The sequence below is a fragment of the Miniopterus natalensis genome, chromosome 3, assembly GCF_054644295.1.
Source record: "Miniopterus natalensis isolate mMinNat1 chromosome 3, mMinNat1.hap1, whole genome shotgun sequence".
NCBI classification, from domain to species: domain Eukaryota; kingdom Metazoa; phylum Chordata; class Mammalia; order Chiroptera; family Miniopteridae; genus Miniopterus; species Miniopterus natalensis.
In genome coordinates this window covers 22,836,296-22,857,325 of record NC_142083.1, presented here as the reverse complement: position 1 = coordinate 22,857,325, position 21,030 = coordinate 22,836,296, and the positions used below count along the sequence as shown (strand labels likewise).

Here is a 21,030-nt window from a genome sequence, read left to right as displayed (position 1 = left end):
ACGCTTACTGATGGAGGCAGAGCTCAACCTTTCATCAGCCAGAGCAGTTTAGCTCTGGCCAGGTTAGCATCCACAGCTCGGTGCTGGATGCTAAGCCCTGTCCGCGTCTGAACTGATTTCTCGTAGGTTCATGTTTCAGCCTTAAGGCGTTTACTGATCTCCCTGGGTGGAATCCTGGTCAAGTTAGTACCTGTTTTACTTTCAGCGATACTTTAGCACTTCCTCTCACATTTCAGAGATATTTTAGTGCAGAGAAATCCAGTGTGCAAGAATTAAAAATTTATTGATTTTAGAGGAGGGGAGGGAGAGAGAGCAGGGGTAGAGAGAGGAACATGGAGTAGTTACTCCCCTTATTTGTGTATTCATTGGTTTACTCTGGCATGTGCCCTGACAGAGATCAAATCCTCCATCTTGGCATTTCAGGAGGACACTAACCAACTAAGGTACCTGGCTGGGGCTGCAATGATTTTTAAAACATGCAATACCTATTTAGTCAGGGGCACTGACCTCTTTTCCCTTAGATTGTCAAATAAAAAAAAATGACAACAGCCAACACAATAGCCGTCAGGTGTGACTGAATCAAAAGTACCCCTTTTTTTTGTTAGATCTGCAAAAAAATATTTTTCGGTGTGCTGCAGAATTTTAGTAATTCTTTTATGTGTGACATGAGATGAAAAAGGTTGAAAATTGCTGTTTTAGAGCTTCCTCAACAAGGCGCATCAGAACTACCCAGGTGCCGAACAAAACACCTTCCTGGGCCCCCTGCAGACCCAGCGCCAGAATCTGAGCGGGCAGGTGGGAGGATGGCATGAGGGTGCAGGACCACGTTTTCACACGCGCCCAGGGCATTCTGAAGCACGCCCGGTGTCTGTGGTGCACAGGTCCCGCTGGGTTCCCCGCCTCCGGCGGGCGCCAACTCACGCTGCTCTCCCCCTCCGGTCTCTGCTGCCTCCCGACAGGGCCACCGGAGTTCAGCTCCTGCTTAGGTTACAGCCCCGCAGCCCAGAACGGCCATCGGGACAAGGCCCACATGGCCCGGTTCCTTGCGCAGACCGCCACCCCTGCCCACCGCCGGAGAACCCCGCCACCAGGCCTCCGCCGGAAGTGACGGCGCCTGTCGTTGGGAGCGTTCCCGCCCCTTCCGGCCCGCGCCCCGCCCAGGCCTCGCCCCTCCGGCCTCCCAGCCCCTCCCCCTCCCCGGCTCTCGCCCGCTTTCTGTCAGCCTCTCTCCCTCTCCCTCTCCCTTTCACTCCTTCCTCTCGCTTCATCGCTCGCACCTGAGCACAAGCCCCAGCCCGGCCCGGCTCCGCTCTCTCCTCCCTCTCTCACCCCCCCCACCCCGCCCCGCCCCAGACAGAAGGCTCTGGCCTCCGCCGCGGGAGCCTCGCGGCTGCGTCACCACCGCCCCGCCAGACAAGATGGACACCGCCGAGGAAGGTAAGTCGGCGGCGTCCGCGCCCTTGCACGAACGCCCGGGTTCCGGCCGTCCCGCACCCAGTCGGCGGCGCTCGAGGCGTGCGGCGGGGCTCGGGCGGCGCGCCGGGGCGCCTCCCCTCGGGGCTCGGGCGCGCGGTGACAGCGGCGGGGCCGGCGCCCGAGCCGTTTGCCCGCGGAGCAGTCGGCGCGAGGGGCGGTGGGCCGCGGCGGGCAGGGGAAGGTGACCCCTCGGCGCCCCCCGCTGTTTCCCGCCCGCGCGCGCAGAGGTCCCGACCCTGCGGGGCTGGGGGCGTCCGGGCTGCGGGAACTGCGGCTGGCCCGGCTCCCCCGCCCCCAGGATCCCGCCAGGCCCGGGGCTGGGGGACTAGGCGGTGGTGGCTGCGCTGAGTGTGGGGGCGTTTTCCACACCCTGCCCTCATTCGGTTTTGTCTTTCTGTCGTTTTGCCCATCGCTACACTGGCCCTACCCTCTCGCAACAAAACTTCTTTGTTGACTCTGAAACTTCGCGAAAAATACCCCGCCAGGTGACGGCCGAGTGGAGTGAACTTAACTGACCCCTGTTTGAAAACCTGGCCCTGTTTGCTTGCCCCAGTAGAATGTGTTTACTGAAGGAGGAAGAGGAAGGTCCAGCGAGGTTATTCGGACGAGGAAGGCTCTTTAGATTTCTTTTGTTTTGGTGTAGTTTGTATTTAATCCCTGACACCGAGACGCAGGCAGGGTTCGGTGTGTGTGTTTTGGATATGGTTGTTTTGGAACAGGCTGAGCCTTGTAAACGGAATACATAGGCATAAACGTCTGGGTATGGAAATGCGTTTGCTTCTCCGGATACAGAAGGTGATAGGGTATTTTTAAGCAGTTTTATCTTTTTAGAGTCTGTCAAGTAATTTAGTAAGTGTATAGAGAAAATTCCTAAATTATGCTGTTTCTTGATGTTTTGGTTATCAGTGAAGATACATTTATGTTTTGGGTATATTTACGTGGGGAAATGATAAATACCTTTCAACCTTATGAATTGCGATTTTGGTGGTTTTAGATGAAAATCATAGAGCACTGTCATGGCGTGCAATAATGAGTGATAAAAAGTTTGATATTGTCTAAATATGTCATGAGTTGATAGAACTCGAACTGTCTTCTTTTAAAGAAGTCTTTCCTTTGATAGTCAACGAGAACCTCAACTGTAATAACATTTGCATGCAACACTTGATGGTTTACAAAGCATACTCACATGCATTCACATTTGATCTTCATAAGAGCCCTGTGGAGTAGGTAGGTATTATCTTTTATAGACTTGGAAATTCAGGCTTAGTTATTTTAATAGGTTTTTCAAGTTTCACACCCTAGTAAGAGAGAGATTTGAAACTAGATATTCTGATTATAGAGTTTTCCTTTTATTATGCCTTAGTTGTTTGACAGAATCTTGTTTTGTATTTGTTTTATGAAACTCGGTCATGAAATGAAAATGAATTTTAATACTTCTCTTGCCTTCTTTTGCAAAATTCTAAATTGGAAATCTTCTGAAATTTTCAAAATTAATTTAAATTGAACTTGGAAAAATCCTGAAAGGAAAGGGAGGGTAACAGAGAATTTCATGATAAAAATGTTAGTCAAGATGCAAAAACCTTGGAAACAACTGTTCTGTTTGCTAAATTATAGATTATTTCTTAAATTAAGAAAATGCAATTGGGTTCTTATCTGATTACAAAAAAAGCAGTCTTTCTGTAGGAGGCTTGGAAAATATGTCTAAACAAAGAAAATTTAAAAATATTTTAATCTTATCACACTTTATTAAAAACATAATATTGTTTACTTTTCTACTTTTTAATGTTAACCTGAGCAAAGAGAATAAGAATGCTACTAAAGTATCAACCATGCAAACAGTGTAACTCCTCTCTTTTAAAAATAGCATTTGCTTGCCTCTAGTGGCACCATATATGATGTTATAATGCTAAGACTGTTTTGTATTTATAGTAAACAATACTGAATTTTGTTAGAAAATTGATTATTTGCCAGATGGATTTTGGCCTTTCATATTGTTTACTAGGTTTGAGAAATCTTTAAAGTGTTTAGTGTATTAAATTATATTTTTGTAAAATCAACAGGTTTATAATCTATTTCCATAGTAAGAGGATGGGTGAGTCATTCTTATGTTTGAATGAATGCAGATGTATTACATAAACTGTTATCCATAATCAAATCTTTGAACCTCAGAGTTGAGGAGATTATACATATGCAGCTTTCTCATTTCATGGATTAGGAGCCTTGTCCTGCTATGCATTGAGATTTTTCAGTTTCAGGAAAAAAAAAAAATCTATCCTTTGCTCAAGGATATATATATTTTTAAATCAATAAAGATATATTAAAAAAATAAATAAATAAAAATAAATAAAAAGGAAAGCACCACCCTATTGGAATAGATGTTGCAAGCTAGTATTGATATATGAAACTCTCAAACATTTTGCTACTGTAGAGTGCTCTCATTTCAGCGCAGTAATACATAGAACTGATTTTTTTTTTTTCCTTTTGCTAAATTATTCCTTTTGCTACCAGGACATAATAAAAAATCTTAGCAGTTTTTTGTTTTTTGTTTTTTTTTTAAATGAATTGCCAAAGCAATTGTTCTTTGTGCTTTATGAAACATAGTCATTGGGAAGGTATGAAGCTAAAGTGTATTGCAATTGATCGTGTTCTGTATTTACTATGGGAAAACTTGAGGTGGCTTAGATTTGGATGAGTTAGAAGGATGAGAAGTTGTCAGAATCAGACAGCTATTTATCGTCTTTCTGGAACCACATGGTCTTTCATCTCTGCTTCCAGACATGTCTGCTTCATTCTTCTCACCACAGATCGACTTTAACTGCTTTGGCATGCTTATGATCAAGCAGATAAGCACTTATTTGACAAATGTTTATTGAGCACCTGTTACAAGCCAGGTGCACTATTTTATGCACTTGAGCTAGTCAGGGAAGAAAATACACAAAGTCCAAGACCAAAAAACAAAAATTCATGTAAGAAATTATATGGCATAACTAGAAGGCTATAAATGCTGTGGAGTAAATCAGGCAGGAATGAGGAGTGCCAGAATATGAGGATGGGTTCCAGTTTTGACTATGTCTCCTGCTCGGCCCCATGGTTTAGCTGTTGAGCATGGACCTAGGATCCAGGAGATGGTTCCATTCCTTGTCAGGGCATATGCCGGAGTTTCAGGCTAGATCCCCAGTAGGGGGCGTGCATGAGGCAGCTGATCAATGACTCTCTTATCATTGATGTTTCTTTCTCTCTCCCTTCCTCTCTCTGAAATCAATAAAGATATATAAAAAAACATAAATATGTCTCCTGCCCACTGAGAAGGAGCAAAGAATAAGAGGGAATTAGACATACAAATAAATGCTCTGTGGGCAAGGCATTCTAGGCAGAGTGAATGGCCAATGTGAAATCTCTTAAGTTGGGAATATGTCAGGAATTTTCAAGAAATAACCAAGAGGGCCTAGTAGTAAATGAGTTGGGGGAAGAGTAAGTAAAATATGAGGTCAGAGAGATCATAGGGCCAGTGGGGAGTATAGGAGGGGAGTGAGTAAGTAGGACTTAGTTGACTGGCTTTTGTGAGATAGGGAGCCATGCGAGGGTTTTGAGCAGAGGCAAGATAATTGGCTACTTCCTGAATATACCTCTTTCCTGGTCCACTCTTAAACCCAACTTTCTGGGAGCTAGAATCTGATTGGCCCATCTTAGGTCAGGTGCATACCTATGATCCAGGTGGCTGGTTGGTAGTCAGAAAGATAATATAAGAATAAAAATCATGTCCAAAGGTACAGATTTCAAGTTATGAATAAATCCTGGGGATATAATGTATAGCATGTTGACTACAGTTAATAACTAATACTATATTATGTATTTGAAAGTTAAGAGAGATCTTGAAAGTTCTCAGAACAAGATAAATTATTTGTAACTGTGGTAATGCATTTAACTAGACTTACTGCACAATATATACATATATTAAATCTTTATGTTGTACATTTGAAACTAGTGTAATATGTCAATTATATCTCAGTTAAAAAAAAGAATAAAATCATGGCTGGCTATGTCCATTCTTGATCTGGGCAGACATCCCAAAAGTTGTTTGCTACATTGTTGAATACCTTCTAGGCTGGAATGCTGTGAGTGATTAATACCGGGCTTGCCCTGGCTGGTGTGGTTCAGTGGTTAGAGCATTAGCTCACACACTGAAGGGTCGAGGGTTCAATTCTCAGTCAAGGGTACATACGTGGGTTGAGGGTTTGCTCCCCGCCCCCAGTCGGGGCACATGTGTACGGGAGGCAACCGGCGGATGTGTCTCACATCAGTGCTTCTTTCTCCCTCCCTCACCCCTTACTCCTCTACCCCTCTTTCCCTCTGCTCCCGTCCCTTCCTCCCTCCCTCCCTCCCTCTCTGAAAAGCAATGGAAAAAATATCCTCAGGTGAGGATTAACAAAACAAACAAACAAACAAACATATGGGGCTACTCTGGTATTCTCTTCCAGACAGGCTAATTTTAGTGGATTTTACTTCTCCTAAGAACATGAAGATTGCTTATTTTTAGTGTAATGCAGGTAGAATGGAAAGAGTTCTTAAAAAGGGAACAGGAAGTAAGACCCCAAAGAAGAAACTATTATTAATTCAGCCTGTATTTTAGAATACTATTTCAGTGAGCTAGTCAAGATATTACAGGCATATCTTGGAGATATTTTGGGATCTATTCCAGACTACTGCAATAGAGCGAGTCTTGCAATAAAGAGAGTTGTAATCTTTTTGCTGGTGGAGGTTTTTGCCTTCACTTTGAATTTGAAGCACAATAAAAAGCATAATAAAACAAAGTGCAGTAAAATGAGGTATGCCTGTATAGGCATTTAAATTAAGGCAGTGGGAATAGAGAGAATGAGAAAGAAGAAACAGATCAAGGTAAATTAATAGAATAGCGATTGATAAGGTGATGTAGTTACAGGGGAGAGGAGCATTTAAAAATTGTTGATTTCTAGTGTAGTTTCATCAACTGTGAATGGGAAGACAGAAGTTCAGTTTTGGACATTGTATTAGTTTGCAAGGGTTGCCATAACAAAGTACCACAGACTGGGTGGCTTAAGTAGCAGAAAGTTATTTTCTCACAATTCTAGAAGGCTAGAAGTTTGAGATCAAGTGGATAAGGAGGAGACACAGCAATTCCACTTGAGGGAATATATCGGAAGAAATCCAAAACACTAATTCGAAAATATATATGCCACCCCTGTGTTCATTGCAGTGTTATTTACAATGGCCAAGATTTGGAAGCAGTCCAAGTGCCCATCAGTAGATGAGTGTATAAAAAAGCAGTGGTACATTTATACAACTGAAAATTTTAATTTAAAAAAATTAATCAACTTGAATTAAAAAAGAAAATCTTACCTTTAGCGACATCATGGGTAGACCTGGAGAGTATTATGTTAAGGGAAATAAGCCAGTTAGAGAAAGGCAAGTACGTATATGTGGAATCTCATGAACAAAATAAACAAAATAGAAACAGACTCATAGATACAGAGAGCAGGCTGACAGCTGTCAGAGTGGAGGGGGGCTTGGGAGGTTGGGTGAAAAAGGTGAAGGGATTAAGCAAAACAAAACAAAACCTCATAGACACAGGCAACAGTATGGTGATTTCCAGAGAGGAATAGGGTTTGGGGGAGGTAGAAGAGGGTCTGTAGTGGTACTTACTGTGATTAAAAATTTTTTTGATTGTGGTAAAATATACATAAGATTTATCATCCAAACCATTTTAAGTGTATCATTCAATGACATTAAATATAGTCATGTTGTGCAACCATCGCCATCTTACTGTGATTTAATTTGCATTTCCCTAGTGACTTCAGCAGTTTTTCATTTCTATACCTCCTTTTGATAAAGTGCCTGTTCAGATCTTTTGCTGATTATTATTTTTTGAACTGTTTTCTTGTTAAGACCTCAACTAGTAAGCTGGACAAAAGATTTTAACAAGTAATTCTTAAAGAGAGAATTTAATACAATGTGAAACTGGGATTCAAGATGGCAGTGGATTGAGTGGAAGCTACACTGACACTCTCCCAGGACCAAACTGGAATTATAACTAAAATATAGAAAAACCACTCTGAATAACCAACTGCAACTGAAGGCTAGCTGTGGAGCACCCTCATAACCAAGGATGAAAACTGGAGACTGCGTAGAGACTGCTGGGAAGTACGGAGGTGTGAGAGGGCTGACTGGGCTCCCACAGGCAGCAGCTGAAGGTGGAGTTTCTACAGCCTGAGGCTCCTAAAGAGACAGAATAACAGCCTCTGGGTACTCTGAGTCTGTGCCTGATTTTCTTCTGGACCCAACGCTTGGAAAAGCAGGTGGTGGTGCACATCTTGGTCCTGTCCAAACACACCCAGCCCCAGCAGAGGAAACCAGAAGCTGTGGAGTGTGGAAAACTTCACACAGGGTACTCAAGGCCAGTCACAAACAGCGTCTGACATTGGCCTGCACCAGAGACCATCCAAAAGACTGGGAGTCCTAGCACATCTACCTAATACATAGAAACAAATCTAAACAGGCAGCCAAAATGGGGAGGCAAAAAAACAAGCCCCCAATGAAGGAACAAAAGAATTCTCCAGAAATAATAGTAAAAAACTTCCCTAACCTGGTGAAGGAAAAAGTCACACAAGTTCAGGAGGCACAGAGAGTCCCAAGCAAGAAGAACCCAAAGAGGCCCACGCCCAGACATATCATAATTAAAATGCCAGAAATCCAAGACAGAGAATCATAAAGGCAGCAAGAGAAAAACATTCTGTTATCTACAAAGGAGCTCCCATAAGGCTGTCAATTGATTTCTCATCAGAAACTCTACAGGCCAAAAGAGAATGGCATGAAGTATTCAAGGTTATGCAAAACAAGGATCTGAAACCAAGACTGCTCTATCCAGCAATACTGTCATTCAAAAGAGATGGTGAAATGAAGAGCTTTCCAGACAAAGAAAGGCTGAAGGAATTTATCACCACCAAACCAGCATTGCAAAAAATGTTAAAGGGACTGCTGTAATAAGTTGAAATAGAATGAAAAACATAGGCATAAAGAAATAAAGTGGCAATAGATAAGTACTCATCAATAATAACTTTAAATATAAAGGGATTAAATGTCCCAATCAAAAGACATAGGGTAGCTGAATGGATAAGAAAACGACCCAAATATATGCTGTCTACAAGAGAGCCACCTCAGAACAAAAGACTCACACAGGAGGTCTTTAAAGGAGAGATTGACGGCAGTACAGTAATAGTAGGGGACTTTAACACCCACTGACTTTACTGAGTAGATCTTCCATACAAAAAATCAACAAGAAAACTGTGACTCTAAATGACACACTAGGTCAGATGGATTTAATTGACATTTACAGAACATTCACTCCAAAGCTGCAGAATAGGCATTCTCCTCAAGTGCACATGGGACATTCTCAAAGATAGACCACATATTAGGACACAAAACAAGTCTCTACAAGTTCAAGAAGATTAAAATCATATCAAGCATCTTCTTAGACATTTACACCATGGAGTACTCTGCACCTGTAAAAACAAAGGATCCCTTACCCTTTGAGACAGCATGGTGGGACCTGGAGAGTATTATGCTAAGCAAAATAAGTCAGTCAGAGAAAGACAAGTGTCACGTGATCTTACTCATATGTGGAATCTAATGAATAAAGTAACCCCATGAACAATAGATCCAGAGACATAGAAGCATGGAACAGACTGACGAATCTCAGAGGGAAGGTGGGGGTCAGGGGACGGGGAGAGTAACGTAAGAATTTATATGCGTATATGCATAACCCATGGACACAGACAATAGTGTGGTGAAGGCCTGGGGGGAGGGGTACAGAGTGGAGGGGATCAGTGGGAGGAAAAAGGGGACATTTGTAATACTTTTAACAATAAAGATAAATTTAAAAAAAAAGTGAAACTGTCCAGCTTCACTAGTGATAAAACTGCTTTTAAAAAAAAATCCTCACCCAAGGATTGTTTTTTTAATTGATTTAAGAGAGACAGGAAGGGAGAGAGAGATGGAGAGAAACATCTGTGTGAGAGAGAAACATTGATTGGTTGCCTCCCCTGTGTGTCCCGACTGGGATCAAACCTGCAGCCTTTTGATGGGAAGATACTCCAACCAACTGAACTATCCAGCCAGGGCCATAAAACTGCTTTTAAATTAGCTAATATATTACCTAGTTATTTTTAGCCTTATTTCAGTAGTGCAATGTATTTGGGAGAATATAAAGTTGGAGTAAAGATATAGAGTAAAGATACGTAGAATACTGACATTAAATTGTGGGGAAAAATTCAAGAAAACTTGATAACACAACCAAGGTGGTTGGAGAGGAAGTAGATAAAGTTGAAAGGAATACTCTTGGATTGGGAGTTAGGTTTGATTCCTCATTCCCTCATTAACCTGCTTGATAATTAGTTGGGTCTCAGTAACTGAAATAGAGTTAGCTAATCTAAGTCTACTCTTAACTCAGCCTTGGCTGACAGAGGTGATGTTGGGGCCACGTTGTTTTTTCCCCCTTGTTTTTTTGGTTTTTTTTTGTAGTGTTTGGATGGGGTATAGCGATGGTTATTGTCTAAATATTTTCTCTCTTGCAAGGCTGCACCTTTCCTGGTCCTTCGGTTAGAGAGAGCTTACCTTTAGGGGGAACTTTTCTGTTGTTCTTGGTGTTTCTAGGTTGCCAATTTCTCCATCTCTGCCACCAGTCCAGGATATATGAAGCAAAACACAAACCAAGAGAACTAACTGCCATTGGGTCCCTAGCTCCCTTGCTTGTCTGTCTTCTCTTTACCTTTTAGAGTAGTCTTATGTTTGTTTTATATATAATGTCCTGGGTTTTTAGCTGTACCTGGCAGAATGAATAGGACACACTGCAGCCTTCAGTCCTCTTGTGTAGTCTTTACTGTCTCCTTCCCCTAGAGTAACCACTATTCTGATTTCTAATGGTATATGTTAAGTTTTTCCTGTTTTTGAACTTTTTACATGTGGATTTGTATAGTAGGTATTCTTTGTGTGATAAATCCAAATTGTTGTTTGTTGTTTTATTTGGTTTATTTTCATGCCATATAGTATTGTATGAATATACCAAGATTTATTTATCCATTCTTACTGTTGATGAGCAATTTGGGTAGTTTCCATTTTGGAGGTATTATTATGAATAGTGCTGCTATGAACATCCTTGTACACGTTTTTGAACATAACTATATAGGAAACTATTGATTTTAAAAGCAGTATATGCCCAGCCGGTGTGACTCAGTGATTAAACGTGGACCCATGGGTCAGGAGGTCACGGTTCCATTCTGGACAGGGCACATGCCTGAGTTTCAGGCTTGATACCCAGTAGGGGGCGTGAAGGAGGCAGCCAATCAGTGACTTTCTCATTGATGTTTCCCTTTCTTCTCTCCCTTCCTCTTTCTGAAATCAATAAAAACATATAAAAAATAAAAATATAAAAGATACTAGCAGAGTACTACACAGTTATATACTATAGACATCACACATATAAAATAAGGACTTTTTCCCCTCAACTCTAATCCACCAAAGGTAGCAATAGTTTTTTACGTATCCTTCCAGAATGAATGTTTAGTTCTGCAAACTTATGCCTTGTTTCAGATTTTTCTGCTGGAATGTGGATTGGCAGGGGAGAAGCTTTCATTCCTTCTAGACTACACACAGATTAGCTAAAGAAATTTAGCTGAGGATATAGAGCAAGAGCAGGTGCAGCCTCTCTTTGGCAGCTTTTCCTGGTCTCCAGCTCCCTAATAAGGTGTGGAAATGCCCATGACACAGTCTAAGCAGGGATTGGGGCCTGCTACACAGCCGAATGTTTGCCTTACAAAAATTTTATAGCTAGGGCTTAGCACCATTCTAGTTGATTTACACCAACAATTTTTGTGTTTCTATTTAGGGGAACATTCATATATAAAGTGCTCTTGAACAAAACTCGGTTAGCCACATCATCATGTGGGGAAAAACAGTCGGTCCTGCAAAAGAGATTTGTGATACTGTTCTTTAGAACAAATTCCATATTTGAGACACTTAGATTAAATGGTTTTGAATTGGAATTGGGTTGTTGATTGAGCAGCTTTCAGGAATGTTGAGACAGATGTTATTTAAATCTGATTCTATTTTCTTCCCCTGATGAAGATACAGCCAGTGAAAGTTTTATCACATTTTAAAAAACATGACTGGTGAAATAAGAAAATTGTTATCATGAATTTTCAAATTTGTGTGTGTTATATAAATCACATACTCAACTTTCTTACTAAAGAACTTCATTGATAAAATGGACTTGGTAGTGTCAGTAAAATAAGAGTTGAGCTGTGATATTTGCAAATTGCACATTTAACCTTTGCTTATTTAAAAAAGTTTTATGTAAAATTTCTAACACAAAATAGGCTAAATTAATAAATCTTCATATAACTGGCATCTAGATTCAATGGATACAAGCATATGTCTGATAATTCTCTCATCTCACTGTCTGTCCCCCCTCCCCCCCCTTTGGAGTATTTTCAGCAAATCCCAGATACGCTATCTTTTCATTTGTAAGTAGGTATGTATTTTAAAAAATAACTTCTTAAACACATAACCACAACACGACCATCATATTGCTTAATGCCTGTATCCTCCAAGTTTTAAAATGACTCAGTGTTATTAATATGATAATTACTGAATTCTGTTCACAATCTCTTTGCAGTTTCTTCTAGCTTAGGATATAGCCTACTAGGGGTGTATGATAGATCATATTACTGTTTTAAAGTCTCTAAAATAATTGTTTTCTGTGTTTAAGCTTGATATACATAGATTCATTTGTTTTTGATTTAGGGTTGCTTATTTTCCATTTTGATAAAATTTTGTTTTATAATTATGCAAAAGATTTCTGTGGTTCTATAGCAAGGTGATTCAGATGTCTAATGTTCCCTTATCTTTCCTTTTATAGGCTCAATGGAGGCTTATGAAGCCCCTGATAAAATAATGAAAAATTTGTGTATGTGTGTATTTTGAGAGAACCATAGTTATTCTCTGATTTTTTTCCCCAAAGGTTCCAAGGGCAAAAAAATATTGGAACCATTACTATAGAGCAGTAGTTCTTGAACTTCTTTTGGTTTCAGGAGCCCTTTACATTCTTAAAAACATGAAAAGTAAGAAGAGCTTTTATTTTCTATTTAAGAAAAAACAAAAATTGAAAATATTTATTAATTCACTTAACATACACATTATGTGTTAACATAAACTTTTTTCATGAAAATAACTTGTAAACCGAAAATATTGGCGAGAAGAGTGGGTTTGTTTTCTATTTGCAAACCTCGTGAATGTCTGGTTTAATGGGAAGCAGCTGAATTTCTTTTCATCTATGGCTTCATTCAATCTGTTGTCTCATGTAGCACCTGGAAAACTCCACTGTACACTGGCAAGACTATGACAGTAAAAGACATACAATGTCTTATGGTTAAAATGAAAATAGTTTTGATCTTGGAGAGGCCGGGTGAGTTCCCAGTTCTCTGAGCTGGACTTGATTAGGCAGAGCCTGGGGGCTTGATTTAGATTTGTTGTGTTTGCTTAGTTTTGTGTTTGTTGATTTGTCATTCAGAAGGATGGGGTCTTCTGAAAATCTGTGTCCCCTCATACTCAAGTGTGTTCCTTAGTCCCCCTAAGTGGAGATCCAGTGTCTCCAACCTCTTCCCCCCAAGCTGTCCACTGTGGGTTCGTGCCACAATTCCCTCTAGCCTCATGGGGCTGGGTCGCCTTCATGGTGCGGGTCCACATCATAGGAGGAGCCCACCGGGATCTGGTTCACACCCACATTGCTCTCAGTATAGCCCTTTCATCCTGCTGGCAGTAGAATGCCAACAAGGACAGTCCCTGCCCTACCCCAGTACATAGCTGCATTTGCAGTTTCCCCTGGGTTACCTGTTTATGGAGGGCTATGTGGCGACTCTAATTCCGGTGACAGAGGTGTCCCACTGCCTTCCTGTGCACTGTGCTCCACCTTGCCACACTGTGGCTGCAGTGCTCTTACTTTCTACAGCCACAGCTGCCTGAGAGCTGGCTGGAGAAACAGGACAAGGTGGAACCACTTCCCCACATGTTTGACTGGCCCACCCACATTTGCACCCAACCTACCGTACATTGTCAATCTTGGCAGTAGTAGCATGTGCCTGTCGCTAAAGTTAACTCCCAGCATCCAAATTCTTGTGGCTGGTTGGGTATGGCTTTGAGTGCTTGTTCCACTCCTACCTGGATAACTGTGGTGATTCTAGAACTAATCCAAGCCCACAGGTACCAGCGGCTCTGGTGATTTTAGATAATCAAGATATAGAGTCCCAGGTTCCTATCAACTACTTTAGGTGGAAGTCTGTAGTCGGGCATCCAGGTGATAGAGATTGGTTCCATTCCATAGAGGGAGCCTGATAATCGACTCTCCTAATCAAGGTAGGCAGCAGAGGCGCAAATTACCTACTCGCGACGAGAGAGAGAGAGAGAGAGAGAGAGAGAGAGAGAGAGAGAGGGGGGGGGGAGGGGGGAGGGGGAGGGGGAGGGGGAGGGGGGAGGGGGAGGGAGGGAGAGGGGGGAGAGGGAGAAGGAGGAGAGAGCTCACGATGGTGAAAACAATACTGGACTCCTTTGAGATCCTGTAATTGGAATGAGTCCACTTTAAATCTTTTAAGGAAGATCCATGGCAGGGCAAATCTGGTGCTGGCAGCTGGGGTTATTTTGGCTTCAGTGCAGGGTATTGAATTTGGTGTGAATTGTCGTGCTTGGATCTCTGGCACGATGCAAGGGGGGAGAACCTTGGTCGCAGTCCCCGCCCCCTGCCTCTTCGCCCTCCTGGCTCTTAGTGGAGTTTCCTTGTGCTGAAGTGTGCACTTGGAGAAAATGAGAGTGCTCAAAGCAGACGGGAGCTGCCTGGATGCTGCCGCTGGGTATCGTGGAATACTAGTGCTTCTATTTTTTCTGTGTCGGAACTTCGCAGAGGCAGGATGGCGGGGTTGTTTGTTCCTATTGCATGACTGGAGTTCAGAGTCTAAGACCAGTGTACAATGGACTAGAGTGAAAGCTTTTTGCCAAGAATGCTTTAATTAACAAGGATGAAGGTGAAAGAAGGAGGTTTGAAGAGAGACAGATCTCCCGTAGCTCTGACTATGATCTATGCAAACCGCGCCAGTATTATTCCCGTGACCCGCAAGCAGCGTCCAGTAAACTAAAGTCCATCAAGTGGTGGTAGCTGGGGGGGCATCTGTTTCCAAACCTGAACTGAAAGGCATGGCAATGGAGTCCACTCTTAATTTGACTTAGTCTGGGGAACCCCACCGTACTCTTACAGGGACAGGTTTGGCGCATGGACAGCTTTTCCATGGGTAGCTTTTCGTTTGCGGAGTGATTTGTCTGGCTTATTGATAACCGGTTTCGGTTGGTGATCCTGCAGGAGGAACATTAAGGAGCTAGCGAGAATGATGGATCTGTTGTGATTACTCTTCCTGTGTGTATTGGGCCACCCCTGGCGAGAAGACAAAAGACGCTTTCTCAACAGGGGTGGCCCGATGTTCCCGAGAGCTACTTGGTGCTGTGGTTGGGAGGGTGAGGGATGAGCTGCTGCCCTTTGGCTGCAGACCTGGTAGCCCTGTACTCCGGTGGTTTTGCCTAAGGTGGACTCTGGCTCCCCTCTCCCTGTTCTGACATCTTCTTGGTGTTGGGGTAATTCCACCCCCCCCACCCCCGAAATCGCGTGTGCTCACGTGTGTCTCTCACTGTGGTGGAAGCAAGGCAAAGCCAAAGGGAAGTCCGTGCTGCCCACTGCTATTACTATGTTAAGTCCTTAGGTGTATTTCTGTAGTGTAAACTGTTGGGACAGGACTTGGGACTTTTAACTTTTATTTTGACTTTTAGTTTTATGGTGTTGGATCCTTTTTCTATTTTGTTTTGTTTTGTTGTTGACACCATTACAGGTGTCCCCCACCCTCCCCCTTTGCCCACCTCCACACAGCCCTCACCACCCCTCCTCCCCTGGCCTTCACCACTCTGTTGTCTGTGTCCGTGGGCTATGTATATATGTTCTTTGGCTACTCTCTTCACCTTCTTTTATCCAATCCCTCCTCCCTCCCCTCTGATATCTGTGGACTTTAAACTGTTTGGACACTAATGGTGACTTGATTTTGCATATTTCTATTTAGCATTTGTTATTTATGGAAGAGTACAGTTTAAAATAAAAATGTTATTTTCAAGTTTGATATACTTACAGAGCTCTTATACAAAGGAACAATTGACCTTTTTTATGTTAGGAAAATTTTAAGTTTCTCATATATATTTGATTATCATACTAATCACACTTTTTTGGTTTTCCATGCTGTTGATTAATGTTTTACCAAGTGATAGGTTCTTTAACATGCAATATTTTAATTTTTGGTGGTCTGTTATTTTTTTAAAATTATAACCAAAGATAATTCAAATTTTCTTTTTTATTAACAGACATATGTAGAGTATGTCGGTCAGAAGGAACACCTGAGAAACCTCTTTATCATCCTTGTGTATGTACTGGCAGTATTAAATTTATCCATCAAGAATGGTGAGTCATTCTTTTAGATAATTTTATGTCTGAGCTTCAGTTTTGTCATCTATATATGTAAGGGGGATTGTTTGAATGAACTTTCTCTATAATTAGTTATTTAAATAAAACACATTTGTTGTGAAAATTTGGAAATTACCCATATTCCTTACTGTTATGTCATGTCATTTGATATATTGTTTTCCAGGTGTATGTGAGTCCTCTTTGTTTATTTCTACTATGGAGGGCTTATGTTATTCATTGGCAGTGTTAAGGTTTTCTAGTTTTGCTTGGCATGGTTATAGCTTACATTATGAAATGCTTTGTGTCAGGTAGTGCTCAGTGCTTTTACACGTCTTTACTCATTTAATCCTTACAACAAAACCATGAAGTGGAGTTGTTATTATTATTATTATGCAGATGAGGAACTTGAAGCATAGAAAGGTTAACTAACTTGTCCTAGGTCACATAGCCAGCAAATTTGTGACAGAACCAGGATTCAGACCTAGCCCCCAGGGTAGCAGTATTAATCAGACCAGTATTAGAACTGATGTTGATGTTTGGAAATTCTTTTATATTCGATTAGCTTTGAGGAGAGTACAATTTAAATTAATCTAACCATTTTAATAGTAGGCGTACATATTGTTTTATCTTTACTGTTACGGTTCTCTACCTCAGAAGACATCTGTTATTAAAAGTTTGGAATATTTTAAATTTGAAATTGGCAAAATTGTAAAAGCTCTATGAAATGTAACGTTTTAATAAAACAGAACATTAGTTTTCAATGAAACCTTAAACGTTTTCTTGTTATAAATACTGTACTTATGAGTGTATTTGTAATTGCAGCTTAGTTCAGTGGCTGAAACACAGTCGAAAAGAATACTGTGAATTATGCAAGCACAGATTTGCTTTCACACCAAGTAAGTTCATTTATAAGTTTTTACTGCATTTTTGGGCTAAAACTGGCCACATGAAAGTGTTTAAAGAGTATAAAACAACTATTTTCAATTAATTTGTCTTTGATGGTAATGGAAAGTATTGCTATAGCATTTTAGAAAATATTTAAAAAAATACATGCCAGCTTTTAACACACACATACGAGAGAGATATTTATTTGTGTGATATTTCTTTTTTTATTTTTTAAATTATGGGCAGGTTCAAATGTATGCAAAGGTATAATGAGCCCACACGTACACATCACTCAGTTTGACCCATTTTCAAGTCATGGTCTTTACATGGCATTACTTGTGCTCTTGTTCTCCACCCCTTCATCCTTTTCAAAGCAAATGGCATTATTTATAATTTCATCAGTACATATTTTAGTATGTATCTTTAAAAAGTAAAGGTTCCTTTAAAAAGAAAAAAACTATAATAACATTTACCCAGCAAAATTAATAATGATGCCTCGGATTTTATCAAATATCATACACTGTTCAAATTTGGGATATCTTTTGAGTTAAAAGTCTTTAGGTTGGAATAATAATAATAAAGACAAAGTTTTAACTCACTTTTTAAAATAAGGTTTTTTTAAGCTCAATATTTTATAAGCCTCTAGTACATATTTTGCAGGTCTTTAAAATTTCAGTTGTATTTTATAATTCCTGTACCCTATTGATTGATATTTAATGTTGTTCATTGTGAACAATTAGAGGACCATACTGGCAAATTGTTAAGAATTTGAAGTATAATTTTTATTCTGGGATCCTAGTACATTACCCTTCTTCTCCAAAGGTTTTTTGGGTTTTAAGTAGTTGTTTTTTATTTTTTCAGTATCTTGAGCTGCTGAGTATAAATGCTATAAATTAGTATTAGTTTTCCTTTTTTTTAATATGATGAGTAAAATTTATTTTTTATTTATTGATTTTAGAGAGAGAGGGAGAGAAACACTGATTTGTTCCGCTTATTTATGCATTCATTGGTTGATTCTTGTATGTGCCCTGACTGGGGATTAAACCCGAAACCTTGGCATATTGGGAGGACTCCCTAACCAACTGAGCTATCCAGCCAGGGCCAGAGTACAGTTTATTAAACTCATTACAGCTTCACTTTTGGAGCTTTATATTTATCACCATGAAAATGTCAATTCTGTTGTTTTCGTAGTCTTTAATTTTTTGTAGGGCATAAAAACTCAACAGCTTAGTTATATAGCAAACTGTAAGACTAAAGAATATCTTCATGAAGTTTGATTAGAAATACTTGTGAGGTTTTTACTTTGAGGCCAATAAATTTTAGTTTTCATTTGATAGTCATATGCTGTATTCTTTATATTTCTCAAAAACTCTTATTTACTGGTTAATGACTTGTCGTGTATCAAATATCTTCTTAAAGTAAGTGGTCTTTGTGTGTGTGTGTTGTAAAAAGTTGCTGTTTGTTAATTGTTTATTTCTTAATGCTTGTAGCTGGAAACAGTTTTGTTATAGTGTTTTCATAAATTATAGACATTGTTTTAAAAACTTTATACATGATAATTATTGTTTTGGCCTCACTGGAGAAAGAGGCATTCTTCTATGTTCTTTTGGAGATACCTGTGGTGGAGCAGTGGTTTACATTGGAAATCTTTCTAAAACACGGTACAATCTCTTTTTCTGAGTGTATTGAACAACATATTACAGAAGAAGACCTGAATTTATCATTTAGCACAATAATTATTGTGCCAAACATGAGGAGTGGGCGGCTAAAAAAAAATGCCAGTTGTTTCTGCTTCATATAAAATGGACCTGCAGATTGTTGTGCTTTTTTGAGTACTAGTTCTAAGGCCTGTATTTAGAAGGAGGGTTTATTCTTGATGACATGTCATCAGCCTCACCTTTTTCTCCTGTTTGCTTTATCTGATCTTGTATAACCTGGGAAACCAGATAGTTATATTGTTTGAATGCTAAAATATGTGTAAATTAGCTTTTCATGAAGTTTATGGCCATGAGTGGGAGATGCAAACTTCTCTTGAATCTTTTTCCTGCTCAGAGGTCTTTTTTGCTGCCTTCTACATAAATGTGATATTATTATAAGTATTTGATTCGTTTTCTTATAGGAAAAATATTTAATATTGAAAGTTAAGATAACTTTACTTGCCTATTTTATATTTATGAATTAAACTGTTTTTTAATCTTCATGAAATTAAATGTACTTTTTTCCTATAATAGTTTATTCCCCAGATATGCCTTCACGGCTTCCAATCCAAGACATATTTGCTGGACTGGTTACAAGTATTGGCACTGCAATACGATATTGGTTTCATTATACACTTGTGGCCTTCGCATGGTTGGGAGTTGTTCCTCTCACAGCATGTGAGTACTCGTTCCTCTGTGGTTGGAGTTAGTTAAACATTGTTTAACTATTTAATATTATAATGTCGCATCATGTTTTTGTTTGATATTTAATTATTTGATATTATTATGTCATATATTAGTAAAGTCTCACTTAGGAAACAATATTCACCTGAATTAAGAAGTATTTTTTAACATGTCAGTTTCTTGAATGAATGTGGGAAAGAAAAATACAGCATACAGAGGCTAATGAGAGTTCATGAAAGAATTGAAAAAGCAAAATCAAACCACAGTTGGAAAAAACTTGAATTTTATTCCTTGGAGTTTGTTAGAGCTTTTAAGGATTGTAAAAGATGGGTTCTTTTGAGATCCCTCCCGTTTTAAAAGTCATTCACATAAAAGATGGCCCTGAATAATTGGGAGGTTTATCTTTCAAATACAGGAGGCTCTTAGGGAGGTTGGTATACTAACCGTTAATTGATACCTTTTGGGTTCTTCGTTGTTTTTAAAGACATGGAGAGGGGTATATTGTGCCAGAGTATATAGATATGACTTTTTTTAGTTAAATGCAAGCAACATTTTTGAATGAATAGAATTAATATTCTTATGTCTTCTTAAAATAAACTTACTTGTTTATGAAAATGAATTATCTTGGGAGATACACCAAATAGAGTAGGTACTGTAGAAAAGTGAATAAGTGAACTAGAAGATTGAGCAGGGAGTATGAGATAAAAACTGAGAGAGGCTACATGAAGTTCTTTCAGTATCTGTCTAATAAGTAGTTATAGAAGGTACAAGAGATAATGGGAGAGGAAATGATAGTCATCTTATAGATTGAAAGACAGAGAGCTGACCATGAGGAAAGAGACTCAAAAACCTAAATAGATTCTAAAGTTTTCCAGTGCTGACTACAGTGTTATATAGATGTTACGCTTCCAGATTTTCCCACAAAGTAACAAAAATCAGGCTAACATCAGACTTAAAATCAGCAAATATTTTGCTGAAACTAGAAGACAGCAGAAATTTCAAATTGAATACTAGAAGGCAAACTTCAAAATTTGACAAAATTTTTGAACCTAAAATCCACCCTTACATTATTATCAGATGGAAGGGCAATATACAGACATTTCAATAATCCAAGGGCTGAGAAAGTGTATCACCTCAAACTATGAAAAACGTGTTTGAGAATATACTTGCATAAAATGAGCAAGGAATCAAAGAGAAAGAAAGTGAGCTACAAAGAAAAAGAAACAAGTACCTCTAATGGCTAATTTGTAATTATTCTTAATCTACAATGATTGATAATTCTAGGTAACAGCCTGGAACTAAAATTCTAGATGATCTTAACATGAAAGACATTGTGAGAGGAAGATAGAAATGAGAGCTTTTTAAATTGTTTGTGTTATTTGTGGGAGATTATAGATGTGCTAGATGTAGATAGGAAAATACAGTGTAACTATGCATTAAAAATATAGGGGTAACCAAACAGAGTCCAGAACTAGATCCACACCTGCATCGTTACCTGATTAATAACAGAGGTGCCACCGCTATTCATGGCATTGGAGCATGTACTCTATTGAAAAGTTCTCTTAATTTCAAAAATGTGTACTCCCAAAACTGAAACCCTTTAATTTCATGAACAGACTCAATAATTTTAGAATTTCTGGGTTAAAAAAATTCTCCATATTGTAATTTTGGAGATACCTTCATTTTAGATTTTTTTTCTCTTTTAGGCATCTA

General features: G+C 39.6%; 1 protein-coding gene across 1 annotated transcript in view; it reads left to right on the top strand.

Annotated features, from left to right (window-relative positions):
* Positions 1-1,336: 1,336 nt before the first annotated feature.
* MARCHF6 (membrane associated ring-CH-type finger 6) overlaps positions 1,337-21,030 on the top strand; it is a 61,694-nt gene continuing 42,000 nt past the window's right edge. The window contains exons 1-4 of the mRNA XM_087815348.1: positions 1,337-1,437; positions 15,952-16,048; positions 16,874-16,947; positions 19,168-19,311. Coding sequence (XP_087671474.1) covers positions 1,419-1,437; positions 15,952-16,048; positions 16,874-16,947; positions 19,168-19,311 — 334 coding nt within the window. The 5' untranslated portion in view covers positions 1,337-1,418. The remainder of the gene's footprint in view (positions 1,438-15,951; positions 16,049-16,873; positions 16,948-19,167; positions 19,312-21,030) is intronic.